Source organism: Colletes latitarsis, chromosome 2 (assembly GCF_051014445.1).
Source record: "Colletes latitarsis isolate SP2378_abdomen chromosome 2, iyColLati1, whole genome shotgun sequence".
In the NCBI taxonomy this organism is placed as follows: Eukaryota; Metazoa; Arthropoda; class Insecta; order Hymenoptera; family Colletidae; genus Colletes; species Colletes latitarsis.
This window is the reverse complement of record NC_135135.1, coordinates 11714767-11733385: the sequence shown is the minus strand read 5'-3', so window position 1 is coordinate 11733385 and position 18619 is coordinate 11714767. Positions and strand designations below refer to the sequence as shown.

The following is an 18619-nucleotide window of genomic DNA, read 5'->3' as shown; positions in this document are numbered from 1 at the left end:
CAGGGATAAATTTATCGTGTTTTCGGATGAATTCAGAATTGAAATTTTTTGTTATTTCTTTTAAACAATTTTCTATTTTGTGGATCGTGAAGTAACAAGCCAAAAAAATTGAAGAAATCGTCTATTAATTTTGAAGACAAGTTCCAAATCTGTTCGCTACTAGGTTGACGAAGCAAAACGACCTACTTGGTCCTGCACATCGCTGTCGCAGAGTTCTAGGCACAAGAGGTTCTCAAAAGGCTTGAAAAGAGCTTCGTTGAAATGGAAGTGCGGCAGCTCGACTTGTTCGTTCAGTAAAGCCGCCATCGAGTCGTGAATGCATTGAACCGCCTTCTTGGAGATGCTGCGATCTTTGTGGCAGGCTGCTTCCATGAAGTGTGGGCCCCAAATGCTCCAAACCTGGGATAAGAGTTTTCAGATTACCCTCGTTCCGAGTCCCTTTGCAAAATCTCATCGAAATCGTCGCACAGTGTATCCAATAAAGGAAAAAAGCAAAAAAAACTGTAATCTATGTACAATGGCTGCCATCTACTTAAGACCGTTTGTTGGACCAACAAGAAACATGGTGTATACTTCATAAATTGAATATGCACTGTATTAAACTCGAATTTAATATACACTGTACTATATTTTAACCATAACGTTAAAGTAATATTATTTTAGACTTGTAAATTATAAATATTTTGATCACTTTCTTATATTGTGTTATGGCCATTTATCCATCATTGTTGGTTTGGTTGTCATGATTTAATGTGTTCAAGCAAAAATGAACTTATTAACTCAAATATAGTACTATAATTAAGTAAAAATATATAACGAAGATTACATAAAAAATCAAATACTTGATTTGATTTAAACAATCCAAATATAGCTTGAATTTTCAAATATTTCAACACCTCTAGTAATTAAATAATACATCAAGGAATTAATGTGTTTGATGTGGAAAATTAATTTAAAATGATTTCTAATTCCCCTATGCGCGACACACTGTGCGTCGATACTACTAAAATTCTCACCTTCATTATATGAATCAGTGGCCTGCCACTCTTCACGCACTTTAACATAACCTCTCCTAATCGCGTTAGGAGCAGCACGTTCATCTCGTTCTCTCTGGGTTTGCTCTTCCTCCACCAGAAGCGTTTGTTGTCCTTGCCACCGTCCGTGGTTTTGAACAACTGAGCTTTGCTGGCCTTGCAAAGAGCCGTCAGGAACAAGCACAAAGCTCGAAGGTTCAGCTTCAGCGCGGCGTTCTCGAACAGTCTGTCGACTTGTTGCGAGAGAACGCAAACGATCTTCGCCGCATAGTCCGCGGGTAAAATGCCGTTGAACTGACTGTCCGCGTTCGATTCTTGGATAATCTCTGGAATGGCGTCCGAGCTAGGGTTTTGCGTGTAGGGGCTCGAGAGGAAGCTATAAACGTCGACGCTGTAACGTCGATTCGATCAATCAAACGAACTGTTCGAATAACGAACAAGAATTTCGTAGACGACGCCTCACCAGGTTTCCTCTTCGTCGACGATGTTGAAATTGAGCCTAAGTTTGTCCTGGCTTCCCTTGGGATCTCCGTTCGGGACATCCTTCTTATCTTTCTTCTGCTGTGTTTTCGGCAGCGACGGGTTCTGATTTCTCCCGAAGAAATCGTGTTCCAGCTTGCTCACGTACAAACAGCACCTTTTCAGAAAATTGAAAGGGACAAATAAAATCCTCGGTACGGATTCTCGTACGTTGGGCAAGCGCGAACGATTTCTCACGTGAAAACGTGCGGCCAGCAATCGCTGCCGTGGCTACCCAGCTCCAAACCCTTGCCCAGGAGCACGTCCATGCTCAACGCGTGCGAAGTGTGAATATTGGTAGCCCTGTTTTGCAATTTCAGACGTAGGACGTCCTTCGTCCGGGTGATCTTCGATATAGACTGTTCCGTGCAAGCGGCTTTGACCAGGAGAGCGAAGATGGAATCGCAACGATTCTGCAGCCCTGAATAACGAAGTAAAAACAATTACGTATCACTGTGCATCTTGCAAGGAGAGTGACCTTCGGATAGATTCGAACGAAATCAATATTTTTTGAGTTATTTGAAATTTCTTAACGCCTTTGAAAACTTTGTCGATTAAAGAAATTGATAGTCAAAGACCTTGCAGCAAGAGAGATGCAAACCCATTTTTGACCATTATAAAGAAAATTTGTATCGTTTGGGGCAAATTTCTTAAATATTTTCACGTATTCCTATTTTCTTCTTTTTTACTGTTCATGAAGTGAGATAACTAGACTTTAATGACATATAAGATAATTTTTTCTTCTTCACATTTCCTGATAGATGCGTATTTTAAATCGTGAGAATTTGAAAAATTATGAGACAATTCTAAAAATACTGAAGGAATTATAACCAGCTGTTTAAATGATTATACCAAACATTTTTAACATTGCCCTTTCGTTTTTGCACTCTCCTTGTTAGAAAGTTCTCGATAAGTCGAAGGATTTTATTAACCAAGTATGTTGCTTAAAATGGCAGCTTTGTGAAGACCCTCCAGAGACAAAATGACGATATCCCTGATGCTCCTCCTGCCCCCATCCCTGTTCAGGATGCCTTTGTTGTTCTCTTCCTTCGGTGGATTCAGTCCTGTCGTCAAAACGGTCATCATGCTTCCCCAGCAACAGGTCAGTACCCTCCTGGAGAGTTTCGCGCCAGCTTCAGCTTCCGGTGTCGGTTCGCTGCGGGACAGTTGAGCCTTCTCGAGCCTTATGTAATCGGACAAGAGTTGTCCGCCTCTCTGGCTACCAGGAATCCCGTCAACATCTTACAAAAGACAAAGGTAAAAATTAATATAAGAAACTTCTAAGTCTTTATTAGATTCCTAAGACGTTCATTCACCGGTAAGGACGTTTATCAGGGCACTGTTCTCCGTGTAGCGAGGATTGTAGCCACACTTTTCCAACAGGTTGCAGGCTAACACCTGCTGATAAAGTTCGGACAGCCAAGTCGCGGACAAATAAACAAGGACTCCGGATCCGTGCACCTCCTCCACAAATTGTTCCTGAAACGAGGATTCGTCAAAATCGACGAGAATCATGGTACTAGGTTGTCCCATAAACCCTTGTAACAGTTTGCACAGATCTATTTTCTCTTGACGTTTGTTGGCTTTCAAACAATGCTTTCGTTTGTTCTTAACACTAAATATACAGTCAAATGACCATTTTTAAAATTAACTTGACAACTTTTCTTATAGTATACGTACAATAGATTTTTCAATATTCACTTCTATTCTAATTGTTTGCCAAATGACCAGACTTTTTTTTTCTCTTTTACGAGGCAACATACTTCTAATTTTTCCATTATAAGTATAGAAAGTTGTGTTTTGATGTTTATTCGTAAGATATTCTTCTCTTTTATGTTAGAAAATTTTTTAATTTTCATCGGATAGAGGATAAAACGCCCTTGAAAACGAATTTTGTTCCAAATCGATACCCTAGTTAGTTCTAGAAAAAACAACTATTTAAGAAAAAGTACTGGTTAGTAATTACGCAAACATCCTGTATTTAAATTCATTTTCAATTAAATAAACAATTTATGGTCCAGTTTTATCGTACACTAGTCGTAGGATCAGTAGAAATTACCGAAACTTCTTTGGGTATGTAGAGTCAAAATAAATGTTAAAATAAACATAGAAGACAACATAAATAATGATAGTTGATATGGTCATCGGATAGGGGATGAAATGCCCTTTAAAACGAGCGTTCGAACTTGTCGATAGCTTTATTAGTTCCGGAGATATAGCGATTTTAATTTCAAGTCGATACGGTGGTTAGTTTCGGAGATAGGGTTTGTTTACGTTTCGATGCGCGCTCGCGAGTTCATTCGTCTCGCGCGCGTGACACTAGTAAACAGTGCGTAGTAAATTCTTGGAAATATTACGCCCGAAACTAGGTCACTCGGTCACGTCTCACGTGCGACAAGGAGGTACTACGCGACGCGTCAGACGAAGACAGCGATAGTCAAATTAAGAAAAATACTCTTTCACATAAATTACGATATCTCGAAAACGGAAAGTCGGATCGACAAAATCCAAAAACCATTTTAAAGAGGAAGCTTTATCGCTGCTAACAATGGCTTAATTATGGAGAAAACACTAGTAGTTTCGGAACTGCACGCGTCTAAACTTTTAGTATTTTTAATACGCGTTAATAGCCTTTTCTAACACGGGGAAGCGAGAGGCAGCGAAACTTTAAAAATTACCTTTTACATAAATTACGATATCTCGAAAACGGGAAGTCGGATCGACAAAAACCAAAAACCATTTTAAAGGGGAGGCCTTGCCGCTTCTAACAATGGCTCAATTATTAATAAAACTCTAGTAGTTTCGGAATTGCACGCGTCTAAAGTTTAACTATTTTTAATACGCATTGTTAGACTGTTCTAAAGCAGTGGAAACTGAAGATTCTCTTTCATCTTTGCTATACAGGGTGTACACCACTGGGAAAAATTTTAATGGAAGATTCTAGAGGGCAAAATAAGACGAAAATCAAGAATACTAATTTGTTGATGGAGGCTTCGTTAAAAAGTTATTAAGTTCCGCTCGTACTGAATTTTTTTCTAAAAAGTGGGTAGGATTTCGGGGGTAGGTATATTCACCAAAAATTATTGTAATTGACCCCCGCAACCCAAAATAATTTTTCCAGAACGATTTGAAATTTTTTAATTTTGTCGAAAAAATTCATACCTCTTAGAATTTTTTTCTCGAAAGCGGGTAGGATTTCGAGGATATGTCTAATGACTAAAAATGATTGTAATTGATCCCCGCAACCGACAATAATTTTTCCAGAACGATTTGAAAATTTTTTTTTTCGTCGAAAAATTTAGGCACCTTATTGAATTTTTTTCTTGAAAGTGTGAAGGATTTCGAAGGTATGTGTATTCACCAAAAATGATTGTAATTGATCCCCGCAACTGAAAATAATTTTTCCAGAACGATTTGAAATTTTTGAATTTAATTTTTTAATAACTTTTTAATGAAGCCTCAGTTAAGAAATTGATATTCTTGATTTTCGTCTTATTTTTGCTTCTAGAATCTCCCATTAAAATTTTTGCCAGGGGTGGCCGAACACCCTGTAGAATAACCAGAATTTGATACCAAATTTTGTGAGATTTGTCGTTTTAGGCAAGACAGGCTACATATTTTTCTCAGAAAACAAACAATAAGAATAGAAGTGAATATTGTAAATGGGAATTCTGACGATAATACCTCGCTAATGGGAACTTGGCGGCTGTCTTCGTGATAATAACTGATCCTAATCAATTTCAAGTTGAGAAGCAACGCTGCGTAAGTGGCCAAGTAGATTCCATCCGCGTTCATGATCGTGATCAGAGCGCAAGAGTCTGTGCTGGTGTCAGTTTCCTCTTGGAGTTTCTGCTGGGCCGTGAAGACGCCTAAACACGTTACATTCCAAAATCATTTCACAGCCGCTTAGTAATATGTAATATAATTACTACTCTGGTACCTTGGCAATACTCCGAGGCAAAGTTTTGCAACGCCTCGTCTACCTCTATATTGCTTCTGAGGCTCAACGCCATGGGGATCAGATCGCTCTTAAGAGTCCTGACGAACTTCCTGGCATTGTGTCTTTCCACGTCCACGTTACAGTCGTGGGCTACTTGACGACCCACGTGAAGACACTTTGGAAGCTTCTCTAATCGTAGCCTCTCCCTTTCGTTCTCAATGGCGTAGTCGTTGTCCTCCAAGCTGTTCTCCTCTTGGTTCTCATCGGACTCGTTCTGAGGACCCTCTGTGTCCGTTGAGTCGCCATCTTCCGATGGTCCGTGACCCGAAGAGTCAGAATCGGAACCTATGCCCTTCTTCATCAGCTCCAATTGCTCTCTGAAATCGAGAAAAGTAAATACAAAGAGTCCCATGTACAGTGATCGTTAATAGATATTATTCTGGGAACTTTTAACTGTTATCTGTGTTAGGTTTGATCGCATTGCAAGTAAAAGTAAAAAACACTGACATAGAGAGAAATGTTCAACGTTTGTTTACTCTACAGATTCTGAATTCATTCAGAGATCAAAGCACATATGTAGCTTTTTACAAATTGTATGATTTTCGTATAGTAGTTCAATTAAAAAATAGTATGTACGAACATTTAATGAACAGACTTGCAACTTTCAGCTCGTTGTTACAATTCCATGACTCCACCAACAATATCAAAGGAAAAACTAGCGAACATTAACGAGGGACTGCTATAGTTTGCTAAACTCTGTCCAGGGAGTTTTTTTTATGGGAAAGAATTTGAACTGCTAGAACAAATACTCTATTATAGGGGAAAATAATCCGTTTCTCAACTTTCTTGCGGAAGAAACCGTCCAACTGGTGAAGGGTCTTTAAAATACTAAAAATAAATTAACGAATTTTTTCCGCAAATACCATTCATACAATTTTCATTAAACTTTCTCTGAATAATTGCCTGGGTGTAAGTAATCGGAAGACGCAAAAAAATTTCAGAAGAATAATGCAAAAGATGACTTATAGTTCTCGTTATAAAAGTCTTTTTTACAGTTCGGATCATTGAAGGAATAGATCAATAAAGGGTAAATTGTTTTCTCAAACATCGTTGATATAATTCTCGTTAAATTTTATTTGAATAATTGCTTATAGCTGGTCCTTTCAAACAAGCGATTATTCAGACCTAGAGGAATTCTAACAGCTTGTACTCTTCCCCAAAGACTCCTAAACGTGGTGTTTAATTCAAAGTTTACCTATAAGTTTTTGGAAGCCGTGCCATGCTCTGATAGGTCAGAGGTCCCCGATAGTCACAGGATTCCAGGTCGTCGTAGAGACTATTGATCGTGCACGTGTAAGTATGATTAATGGCCTTTCCTTCGCACAGTTCCTGAAGCGCCGACAACATAGCAACCACGCACGACACGCTAGCGTGCAATATACTCAAGCCACCAGTCGTCGATTCCTCGATCGAGTCCATTGCACTGTTAGAAAAAATAAAAAATAAAGTCAAAATGGTGTCCGTTCCTAGGATTCAGAATATTCTCGGGCAAAAACTATTTCTTACAGCCTCATTAGAGCCATGTCGCTTTGAATATGGCTACATTTGTCTTCCTCCACCAACAACGGGCCAGCAAAGTCTACTATTCGACTAGGACTACGCAGAAGCTCCTTCAGAGCCTTCAGGGATTCTAAACGCTGCTGGGGAGGCGGATACAGCAACATCCTGTGGAACACGGACTCCAGAACTGGCCGGAGAGGACCTACACAGCCTACCAGTCGCACCAATTCCGTCCCGATGCTGTAAACAATAGCAATCAAATCAACAGATGCATCAGGGTTCGACACATTTTTATCTGCTAAAGCTTATATAAATAAAGAATTCGAGTAACGTAAATTGGGTCACGTGAATCGCCAATTTATATCTTTCTGACGAGTACAGAACAAAGATGCCAAAATACAAATTCTACATCTTTATAATGAACGTAAGAAAAAGTTTAAAAAATGCATAAATTCAGACATTTTTGTCTGGATAAACTGTAGCCGCGTAAACTGAAGCAAGTTATTAGAGTTTATTCGAATAATGTCGAGCACGTGCTGATATGACTCATCCACTGATAAACATTTTAATTTTTAACACAGCATGTAGTCGTAACAAACCATTCGTTATTTCTAGTTAACGTATTTGTGGCCATTCTCGAAACTATTAGAATATCATAATTGAATTAAAAAGAACCTAGAATACTAATTTGTATATAATTTAATGTTCATTTAATTCGAATTATTCTATTTCGATAGTTTCGAAGATGACCGAAACATTATACAAAAATACTAAATGGCTTGTTTCAATTGCATTTAATATTATTCATTTTATTACAACCTTTGTTCCAAGCTGTGATGCACACAAAAACAGGATCAATAATCAAAACTACTGACGTAAAAATAAAAATAAAAGATTCGGTGATTATTAAAAATAGAAAAAATTGTAACGAAACGATGGAAATTTCACAGTTATTTTTTTTAGGAAGGTTGACGTGCCTGTAGACGGTCTTTGCCTGATGGCTGTCGAAGCTCAAAGACGTGGCCAGGTATCCAGAGCCTCTCCCGACCTCGTTCTCCTTTCCCTCCCTGGAGATGAAGGTTTTGTCTACTCTAGGTGTGCCCAGAAAGGCGATCAACGCAGGGCAGAACTTCTGCCAGAGGAAGGTGGTGAAGTGTGCATTCGTGTGAATTTTCTGCGGCAGGGACGAGATCAGCGTGTGCAGACACTCCAATAGGAACACCACTGTGTTACCGTTTCTGCCATTGCTGGAATAGGATTTCCTAAAGTCAGACATTCGAAGGCATTTCAGCGCACAGTGGTTCGAAAGGTAGCTTCGCGTGTTTCAGATCCGATTTTCCAACTCCGATATTTCGAAAAAACTGTTTTCCCCAATGATTTGACAACGTTCCTTATACTCTAAAAATGAAACTATTTTTATAAATTACTTATTATATACAGTCAGGGACGAGATAGATACTCTATTCTTAACAAGAGATTTTCTTTTCATTTTCTATCGATAAATATTATATTATGCAGCTTTTCTTCGTACGAATATGCTTTTTTACAAAACTTTTGTAGTTTCAGGTATTTACACCATACTAGGACTCTTTGTACGTTCATTAGTCTAGTCATTCTTGAAACTAATGCCAGCCTTAAAATTATACATTAAAGAAAGAATACATTGGTGTCAAAGGAAATTGAAATAAATACGATTTTAATTTTGACCACCCAAGATCACTGTGCAGCGGAATGAATTTTGTTCCCCTTACTTTTGAGCCTCGTCCAGTTTACTGCAAATGTATTGTAGTATCGGTAGAGCCTCATTGAAACAGGAGACCCCCCTTTCCCAAACATTTTTATTCTTCTTGGCGTTCTCGTCCATTTCTTGACATTCCTCGTCTGTGTTGAAACAAACATCGTTCCAATTTAATTGCTATTTTGCGTGGAAGTCCGATGACAAGTTGTCTCGAAGGAAGAGCGACGATCACGGAATTTGTAAACCGCATTCCAACCGTCACGCGAACAAGAAGCCTATCGATCAAACTTTTGTCGGGCTACGCGATCGAGCCACCGATAAGACATCTGCACACGATTCGTGCCAGCGAAACGTCACTTTGTCGAATTCGTATTAAAAATATCAGGTCATCCCGTACGTTCGTGCCGTTCGACATAATCAGATTGGTGATAAAATTTGTAACTTAATAGAGAAAACTCCAAAGTCGATTTCAGGGAATTTACAACTCTAACAGGGAATTAACAGAGAAAAAACAAAATTTATCGATTTCAGGGAATCTCCGTAACATCAACAATTTCTCAGATCGACGAGGATAAGATTTTGATTAGATACATCTATCCAGGAACCACGAACGTTAACTACTACTAAGAAAGCCTCAAATCTTGAAATGATTGTTTCAGTTACCTAAGAAGAGACAGAAAGATCGCAGTGTTTGACTGGTCGCAGCCTGGGCAGCGGTTCTCACCGCTTGATTCCCATTTTCGAAAGCTTCGTAGCAGGTAGTGAGGATGGCGATTATCAAGCGGCCGTTCATCGTCCAATACGAGGAACAGGCGACTTGCAATAAAACCTGAGAAGAATTATGGAAACGTTAGTATCGTCTTTGCTATGATTATGAGTTTCGACTCACTTTTAGCATATCCGTCTGCGTGTCGTCCGACTGTGACAACATCGAACCCATCGCATGCAACATTTGCGCGGGTAGCCAGAGGGAATCGTCCTCTGGCTCGTAGGGCGATTGAAATCTGTCGTCCCTCAACATCCTCTGAACATAGAACGTTATGTTAGGATTGGTTAAGGGACGTTTGGGAAAATTGGGGCTGGGATATCTCGGCAATCATGGTATTCTATCTAGAAAAATAAGTCTATAAAGAAGAATAGTATTTTTTCGCTTTCGAGAATATGGACTATGAAAATTCGAACGAAGAGTATGTTTTAGAGCAAGTATACAAGGTCTCCTGTGCAACGGAGACAAGCTATATCTGTAAAATGCTTGCGGATAGAGAAAAATGTCGTATGGTAAAATCAAATGATTTAAAATGCACGTTTTGATATTAATTTTATACATTTGTTTGCATTATTTCAATTAAAAAATTTAATTACATTGTACGTATTTAAATGGCAATAATTTTTAAATTAGTAGTTTTGAAGCATGGGTTCTTCGACAATTTCTTGTAGAGACGAAAAAAGTATATTAAAAGGAATTCGATATACAAAATAGATGCAGATGAATATTTATGAAGCAAAATTTACGCGATATACTATAGCAAATGATCATAATAGTCATATTATTAAATCACAGCATTTGTATCAATTTTTGAACAGACGGTTTTCAAAAAGATAATTCACATTTTAGCTACACTGTTCGAGAGTTTCTTAATAATAATTATACCAATTAATTTTGAAGTTATGTAATATGGAAACAGATATTAAGAAATACTTTAGTATTCGTAGCACGTGCCTTTAAAAAAAGTTGAAGACTCCTGCTAGATAACCAGAAACTAATAATTGTTGCATTTAAAAAATGAATATAGAATAAATTATGAAGCTCAACTTGAATTTGAAATTATAACATGCAAACAGATATTAGGAAACTAATTTTTTTTGCGTCTGTAGTAGGTATTTTTACGAAGATTGAGAATCCATGCTGTTAGGTGACCAGAAATTGTAATGGTTCCTAATCTAAAGTTCTTTGAATTTAGTGGTGATGAGCTTGTTACTTTCTTTTTGCTCTTGAATACGTTAAATGTCAATGAATGAATAACAACACGAGAAGTAATTAACAAGAAAGATTAATCAAATCTATGTGTAAGAAGACATTTATTACTTTCTCTATTATTCTCTAAGAAAATCTTCATATATATTTCAATACTAGTTTTATAAAAATATTTCTCGTACCGTGCATGATATCAATTATTATCATTTCTATGGACAAGTTGCGATGTACCTATTTTCTTCAAGGTTCAAGCGTGGAAGATCAATGATTTCCTATACTTCCCTGAGTGTCACTTCCAAATGTTACGAAATCTTAAATTTGCATTAATGTTCTTTCTGTCATGACGAAAAAAAAAATAGTATAACGATATTCAAGGCAAAAGACACGTTTGATAGAGAAAAATTTCGAGTGTCACAGCTGTTCGTCGGTATCTGTCGCGTTATCGCCAAGTTCCTTTACACGGGCGGATGTGTCCTTTACGCGTACGCGATATGAACGGGGAATAGGATTAAAAAAACGTGTTCCATTACGAACGTGTAATCCGGACAGGCCGAACGCGACGAATTTGCTTCTCTTCGTTTCCAGTGCTAGCTGAAAGGTGTGTAGACATTTTGCCCGCAGCTCGTGGGGTGGATCGCGTAGCAACCCTTGCTGCTTGTCCAGGAAGTCTGGAAAGTACCGAATTTTTCATCTGAGAACACCGAATTAATTCGAAGATTACACGCACGATCGAATGCAAACAAGGGAATTTAACGGTGTGCATTTCACTTTGTATCGTAGTAAATTATTAAACGAGTCGTGGCCGCTAAGTTGGAATCGTTGGGAAATCTAGCGATACTTCTTGGCAACGACATCACGAATAATATTCGGTTTTGAATTATTTGACGCGATCGACTCACCATACGCTTCCTGTGCTGATTTTCGTAGATTTTGTAACTTCGCATTGCTCGATTCCCGGACGATCTGCAGCAGGAGATCCTCCATGTCACGGTGGACTAACACGGGACTGATCGATAGCGGGAGTGCCAATGCACGCTTTGCTATACGTGCGCATTCAGGGCCGTAGAAACTGCCTTCTGTCGACGAAAATTCATTTCCGGCCTCGAGAATAAAACGCTCCTCGAAAATCCCGTCTACGTAGTCTGCAAAGGTACATACAGAGTCGGGCAACTTTTATTCACGGATAACAAATAAATATTAAACTAACTTTTATCCGTGACTTCGTTTGCCTGGATGTCAGTCTAACGAATCTGTTAATGGATTTTAAATTACGGATGAATTAAAATTTTTATTCGTTATTCTTAAATGAAATTTTCCCAACTCTGGATTTTTTATATTTCGTTCCAACAGGTCCATGCACAATTTAACTATGTCTGCTTATTCCCTGAGGCTCGTGTGTGTGTTCCTTATTGCGATAATGAAACCCCAATTTACAGTAATAAATTTAAGGAGATGTTTTTGTCTAAAATTTCAAAAAACTCGATTCTTTTTTTACATCTTTTCTGAAAATATTTCGATGTGCACGGCAATTGTGTCGTGCGCCAATCAGTGGAAGATCTCGACTCGGGATCCCTATCTTTGTTAGCCGTCCTGAGTCGAGGTAGGATGCTGGGAGAAACGGGAAACCCTTTTCGGAAACGCGGAACCTCTTCCTGTACGATTGAACTTAAGTACCTTGTTTCATTTTCTTTGACGAAATAATTGCTTGGTAAGACTAAACGAGGAGATTAAAGGAACTTAAATTCCTTCTATATTTTTAATTAAATCGCTTCTATTCTATATATAATATGTACACGCGAAGCGAAATGAGATCAGGACCAAGAATAGTAGCAAAGTATTTATAATTGAGTGGTGATAATGTATTTCTGTTAGTTTTACTGTTCTCCTCCTTACCTATGCATATTTATTTTATTTACTCTTTAATCGTGTACTTATGTATGTGCATACATCCGCTATTTTACTTACATGTTTTTACTCGTGCATGATATACGTTGTCCTCTTACTTTGTTCAGGTAAGGATTTCTGCTAATTTTGGGCCCAAAGTTTCACGTAAATTAATGTGTTTCATACTGAACGAATATTCAATAATGTGCATACTTATTTTATTGTTTTTATTCAGATATCAAGGTTATAATTCACAATCTCCGTGTGATATTTTTAATGAAAAAAAACAAAGAACGACTTTTAGATGAGCGATAGACATTTTAAAATGACGCGGAAAGTGGCGCGCAAAGCAGTTTGTGTGGGGCGCTATGGGAACTATAATTGTTTTCCAAAAATGGCGACGGAAAGTGACAGGAAGCGTAGAGTAGGAACCAAAGCGCATCGTGGAAGCATCGATCTGTATCAATTGGCAGTGAATTTAATTGGTACGTGTCTCTCCGCATTGAAAGACATAGAATTTATGATTTTCTCGCCAACATGCCATTAAATTCTCTCATTTTTTTGCGACAGGTTGGAGTTTTGGATTTTTTCATCGGTGGCATGTCTCCACGCTCTTCGAAAATGATCGGCATTTCTCGCATCTGTCTGAAATCGAGAGGGAAATGTCTTTTCGTACGGAAATGGTACGAGTACCCATCACATTTGGGCTTTAAATACAGTATACTTTCCCCATATCATTTATTTAAAAAATGCATAATATCTTCAATAAAACAGAATTCGATGTCTTTATTTTAGTTTGAATTTTTTACTATAAATCGATTTATAAAGTTATTTATCCAATTGTTCATTTCGAGAAATCAATTTCAAAATGTTTAACTCAAAATTTCATACGATTCGTATTCGTGGAGTTTAGGTTAGTTTTTGAAGAAATCTAATAATTCAAAGGGGAAAAGTAAACTGTATTTGTCCCAAAGATTTGATGCATCGATGGAGTTCTCGTAAGGACATCACGTATGACTTCTTTTGTTTTTACTTCAGGGAATGTATTACTCGTATTATAAGATAATCGCAGAGTCAAAAACATTCATGGAGGGTTTAAACAAAATCAGCAACGATAACATTTCAGAATATGGAAATATTATTGATGCTACTCAAAAGTACAGGTTACTGCCAGAGGTATTTTATTCCAGCTTGTGGGTTTTTATCAGGTAGCGTACAAGTCTGGAAGAATAACAATTAATTATTTACAGTTGGTAGCTGGGTGGCTTTATCATTATGCTAAAAGTCTAGGAATCATATCAATAGACCAGTGTTGGCAAGTGAGACTTATTTCTATTAAATTTGCACACACTAAGGCATTTAACCCTTCAACGTATCAAATTTAAAGTTTACTAATCGGCGTAGCTGCCAGACTTTTGAAAATGGGGTTGGGCGAGCATGTAGAGCATTTACTTTTTAAGAAAAGGGGTCTTGAATTCAACTACCCATCAGATTTTTTCTTCGCTTTCATTACGAATAATTAACATATTTTTAATAAAGGTATCAAGAAACATCTTTTAAAATTTTAACTTGAAATTATTTTCTAAGTTTAATCATTTTTCTTCGATAACGTATTAAAAATAACTTTTTAAATATATTCTTTGCACGTATTCTATAGAATGTGACCATAGAAATCTATGATGGCATAACTGTTAGTTACTTTTGCATGGCAATAAAGTTTCATTAACCAATATTATAATAAAACAGCAGCCAATCGTAAATTATGCTCTAGAACAATATAGAAACTGATATATATGACGCGTGCAAATTATACAAATGCATTGTGTGAGGGGTTAATTGCTGAAGGTTTAAGATTTAGAGAATTAACACCTTTAGGTATATAAACCTAATATAAAAAGATGGAAAGTAATTCCAGTCGAAGTATGCGTCGAGACTGAAAAACTATTTGATCGAATATTTGAAATTTGAAAACCTGGATATTCAAAAACTTACGAATCTTTGTGTACAAGTAGAATAGATCGTCCGTAACACAAACCTATTTTTCTCCCTGTCATAATTTACTTTTAGGAGATGAAATAATTTCTTAATATTTTGATTGTCATGGTGGTCACTGGTGAGTATTTTAAACGCGTTGGAAAAATCCTAATACTTTTGAAATGATAAATAACGCTACTGTAATTAGGGATGTTGTAAAATAACAGATACACCGTTGAATAATCGTATATTACTATAATTTGAACAAATATCGAGGATAAAATATTGGCGTAGCAGACAATGTGTTAAAGAAAATGTAGTATTATCTTTCTCGTCGAATATCTCAAGAACGGTGAGAGATATTGGGAAAAAGTTTACAATGAGGTTGTATGTTACTTTGATGGTTACAAGATCGGATAAAAAAATTTTTAATACGAGTAACATTGAGTAGCTTCCCCTTCCTACCTCTGATCTCGCTGGAATTTCTCTCGATCGCCCTACAGTATAATTACGCCCTACAAAATCTATTAACACGGTATATAGAGTCTGTTTATTAATGGGTTGAGTAATTACCGTTGATTGGCGCTTTAATGTATGTACGTACAACGTTATCTTAAAATGTTTACCATTAATAAATCCTAAAATTTGTAGGTAAATATTATGAATTAATAAGTACACCATTGAAGTATCATCTATTTCTATTAGAGATATGCAAAAATTTCCATCGCCCAAATATAGATGATTCTGTATTACAGACGATATTGCAATGCGTTTTTGTTCTTTTATGTTGCTTTTCGTATAGTGCTAGTGAACCTCTTAGAACGAAACTGTTACGTAAGAAGAAATAGGAAAGCTTTGAAACAGCCAAAACAAAACATCCATGGTACTTTATTATTCTAATTCAAAATAAAATATCAGTTTTATGTCGACAACAACTTTAGAAATTAAATGAAAAATTAACGAGAAAACGAAATAAGTGTTCCCCCAAATAAAACGAATCTTAAAATAATAAGTGTTCCCCCCTTTAAAAATATTGTATGTCTTATAACATATTAATAGTGAAATCTACTATAAAAACGATGGAAACTTTTGCATAATAATTTGAACGAAATTTACTCTGCACTCAACCTGTTGATCGACTCTCTATGATTGGAAGAAACAATCTAGATGGCTTCTCCTGTAGGATAACTAGAGAGAAATTTTTTTCAGATAGAAAGAGGAGATGGTATGCCACCGGTGATAAGTTGCGAAGGCCTAGGTGTTCCTATTTATTTTTATTTAGAGATTGTGTGGTTATCTACTATATTCACGGTAGCCATACTGTTTTATTACTCCGTGTACCTGAGTAACAGCGTGAGCAGCGGAATCGTCACGGTGCTACTGTTCTTTTACAATCACAATGAATGCACGCGTGTCCAGTGGACACCGCCGCTGCGAGAAACTTTTGCATACCCTTTTATACTGTGCCAGATGTATATACTGACTATAATTCTTCGAGAGGGTACGCAACAAAACTTGAACAAAGTATCGAAGGAATTATGTCTGGTGCGTCGAGGCGTTCGATCGATCGTTTCGATCAATTGGAAAAATTTTTCCAATGCAATAACGCGTGACTATTTTTTTCAGACGATGGGTATATCGACGGCAATCAGTTTGCGCTGTTGGCAATTTTCCCATTTTATTTTTGCCACGCAAATCATCGCGCTACTTATACTTAAATGGATGAGAATAATCTCAAACGATCTCTTTAAATGCATTTGCGGAATTCACGTTTGGCCAATGATAATATTAATCGTCGTGATGGACGATACGTCTTTACTTTCCTCTTTGTACTTCTGCCTTCTGTTAACCAGTACGGTTTCAAGCCTTTTGCACAAACAATCGTCGCGTATGGGTACAAAACTACAAACGAGTCTCGAAATATTTTTCGTAATCGTATGCACGAAATTATTGAAGTCGTGTAAGTTTATGTCCGAACACGACGAGCATGTTTTCAACATACTGAAAGCAAAATTGACCGATTACAAGGACTTTCACACTATGCTGTACACGTGTTCGGCCGAGTTCGATTTCTTGCAGTACAGAAGCTACGAGGCGATCATAAAGACTTTGCTTTTATCGTCCGCGATACTCGCCGGTATGTTGGCGCTTTATTTTTGGTACAGAAATTACATAGTCAAAGGTTACCCTAAGTGCGTAGATGCAGATCTAGCCTACAACGGTCTACAGACTGGTGCTTTCATTATTATGGCAGTTTTCATTATGAGGCTAAAACTGTTCATGAATCCCCATCTCTGTATAATAGCTGGCACAGTTTGCTCGAATAGGTACTTAGAGAAACTTGGCTTGAAGAATAACATGAAGAAGACAGCTGTTATACTTTTACTAATATCCGCGATGTCCTATCATGGTTTAGAGAATCTCAGGGAAGAACGTAGTATCATAGGTAATGATACCGTTCTCGCGAAGCTTTAACACTTTGACTGTCGCATACATATCTGTAGCAGGATTTTTCACTTTGAAGTTAAAAAAATGAATTCTTGAGTCGAGACGTTAACCTTTTGCAGTCCAAGAATTTATTAATACGAACAACTAGTAATATCAATGCAATTTTGTGGTGCAACTTTTAAAAATCAAATAATAATATCAATTTATATTACCATAAATGAAGTTTGAAATGGACTATGATAGGTACATGTTATGTGTGTAGCGGCGCTAATGGAGTGCAAACGGTTAAGGAAAATAAATTATGATAGGATTCATCAATTTTATCGAAATTAAAAAAATAAATACTAAGGAAACTTTTAGATTATCTAGTTTACAATTGTTTGAAATCGATGTGTGGGCAGTCAACGTGTTAAAACGTCCGGAATACACGTACTGTCGTCGTCCTTAAGCCTACTTGCCTTGTGCTATAGGCGAATACAGCAATATTGAACAGGAGGAACTGTTCTATTGGATAAAGAATAACACTCCTGAACACGCGGTGTTCGCCGGAAAGATGTCTTTGATGGCGAATTTAATGCTCTCCACAGGAAGGCCCGTTGTCAACAATCCTTACTACGAGAGCAGAGAAATGAGGTACACTGATCGTTTCAGTGATCCTGGTATCTCCATTTTCATCGTTTCGATATGTATCGTCGGTTGCCCTATGTTTCAGGGATCGAACGATGAAAGTGTACGAGATCTTCAGTAGAAAAGATGTCGCGTCCGTGTACTTCACTCTGAAGAACATGAGCGTCGATTACGTTGTACTGGAAGAGCCGCTATGTTTTGGCTTCGCGAACGTGTAATTGAACAGTTGCAGTAGTAGACACAATTAAATAAGAAGCTTCTCGATTCGTGTTTACACTAAAGAATTCTTCTATTTTAGACCGATCGGGTGTCAGATGGTCGATCTATGGGACGTGGTGGACAATGGAACCGCGAAGGCCGCAGGGAAACCGCCCCTCTGCCCAGTACTTTTTCAAGGGAACGCCTACCCTTTTAAACGAGCTTTCGTGAACAATCGATACGTCGTTCTGCAACTCAACTATTCTTATTACGTTGAAATGAAACCAAAGATTTCCGCGAATAATGTTTATTCGCGCGCATTGTGAAATATCTTAACGTATGCTGTATGTTTCTCTATATTTTAGAGACTTGTAATATACAATATATTATTTTGGTCACACATGTATTTCCAAAATAATTTTATGTGAAATTATAGGTTTTGTAAGTAAAAAATTGAAGCAACATTTATTTTTAAGGAGTATTTATTAGTTTATTTTATTATAATGTACAACGGTTTTCGAATAAACTATGATATAATAACACAAAATACATGTTCCGAGGATGTGACATGATATGATAGTCACAAAATCTGACAAATTGATTTTTAAGAAAAATCGATGCGAGGTAGACGCAAAAATTTTTCGGTGAAATTAAAAAATTTTAAATCATTCTAAAAAAATTATTTTCGGGTGCGGTGGTCAATTACAATCATTTTTGGTCAT

General features: G+C 37.2%; 2 protein-coding genes across 5 annotated transcripts in view; one reads left to right on the top strand and one right to left on the bottom strand.

The window, feature by feature from the left end:
* LOC143347956 (brefeldin A-inhibited guanine nucleotide-exchange protein 3) overlaps positions 1 to 11771 on the bottom strand; it is a 28683-nt gene extending 16912 nt beyond the window's left edge. Inside the window, exons 1-16 of the mRNA XM_076777644.1 lie at positions 11666 to 11771; positions 11301 to 11434; positions 9681 to 9815; positions 9455 to 9620; positions 8805 to 8934; positions 8031 to 8300; positions 7060 to 7293; positions 6749 to 6976; positions 5494 to 5870; positions 5238 to 5422; positions 2870 to 3032; positions 2486 to 2794; positions 1752 to 1974; positions 1498 to 1671; positions 1017 to 1425; positions 187 to 399 (exon numbers count right to left, since the gene is read on the bottom strand). Of these exons, the coding sequence (XP_076633759.1) occupies positions 187 to 399; positions 1017 to 1425; positions 1498 to 1671; positions 1752 to 1974; positions 2486 to 2794; positions 2870 to 3032; positions 5238 to 5422; positions 5494 to 5870; positions 6749 to 6976; positions 7060 to 7293; positions 8031 to 8300; positions 8805 to 8934; positions 9455 to 9620; positions 9681 to 9815; positions 11301 to 11434; positions 11666 to 11750 (3435 nt within the window). The 5' untranslated portion in view covers positions 11751 to 11771. The remainder of the gene's footprint in view (positions 1 to 186; positions 400 to 1016; positions 1426 to 1497; positions 1672 to 1751; positions 1975 to 2485; positions 2795 to 2869; positions 3033 to 5237; positions 5423 to 5493; positions 5871 to 6748; positions 6977 to 7059; positions 7294 to 8030; positions 8301 to 8804; positions 8935 to 9454; positions 9621 to 9680; positions 9816 to 11300; positions 11435 to 11665) is intronic.
* A 1273-nt stretch (positions 11772 to 13044) lies between these two features.
* Positions 13045 to 18403, top strand: LOC143351478 (protein C-mannosyl-transferase DPY19L1). Of its 4 annotated transcripts, XM_076782999.1 has the most exons (9): positions 13045 to 13135; positions 13221 to 13333; positions 13689 to 13826; positions 13901 to 13969; positions 15834 to 16169; positions 16251 to 17070; positions 17543 to 17705; positions 17785 to 17913; positions 17998 to 18403. In XM_076782999.1, the coding sequence occupies exons 1-9, from the start codon at positions 13045 to 13047 to the stop codon at positions 18221 to 18223; spliced, it is 2085 nt and encodes a 694-aa protein (XP_076639114.1). In that variant the 3' UTR covers positions 18224 to 18403. The 4 variants fall into 4 exon arrangements, with proteins under 4 accessions (XP_076639114.1, XP_076639115.1, XP_076639116.1 ...); XM_076783000.1 differs by lacking the exons at positions 13045 to 13135; positions 13221 to 13333 and having other exon boundaries at positions 13746 to 13826; positions 13901 to 14763; positions 15834 to 17070; XM_076783001.1 differs by lacking the exons at positions 13045 to 13135; positions 13221 to 13333 and having other exon boundaries at positions 13751 to 13826; positions 13901 to 13961; positions 15834 to 17070.
* Positions 18404 to 18619: the final 216 nt, after the last annotated feature.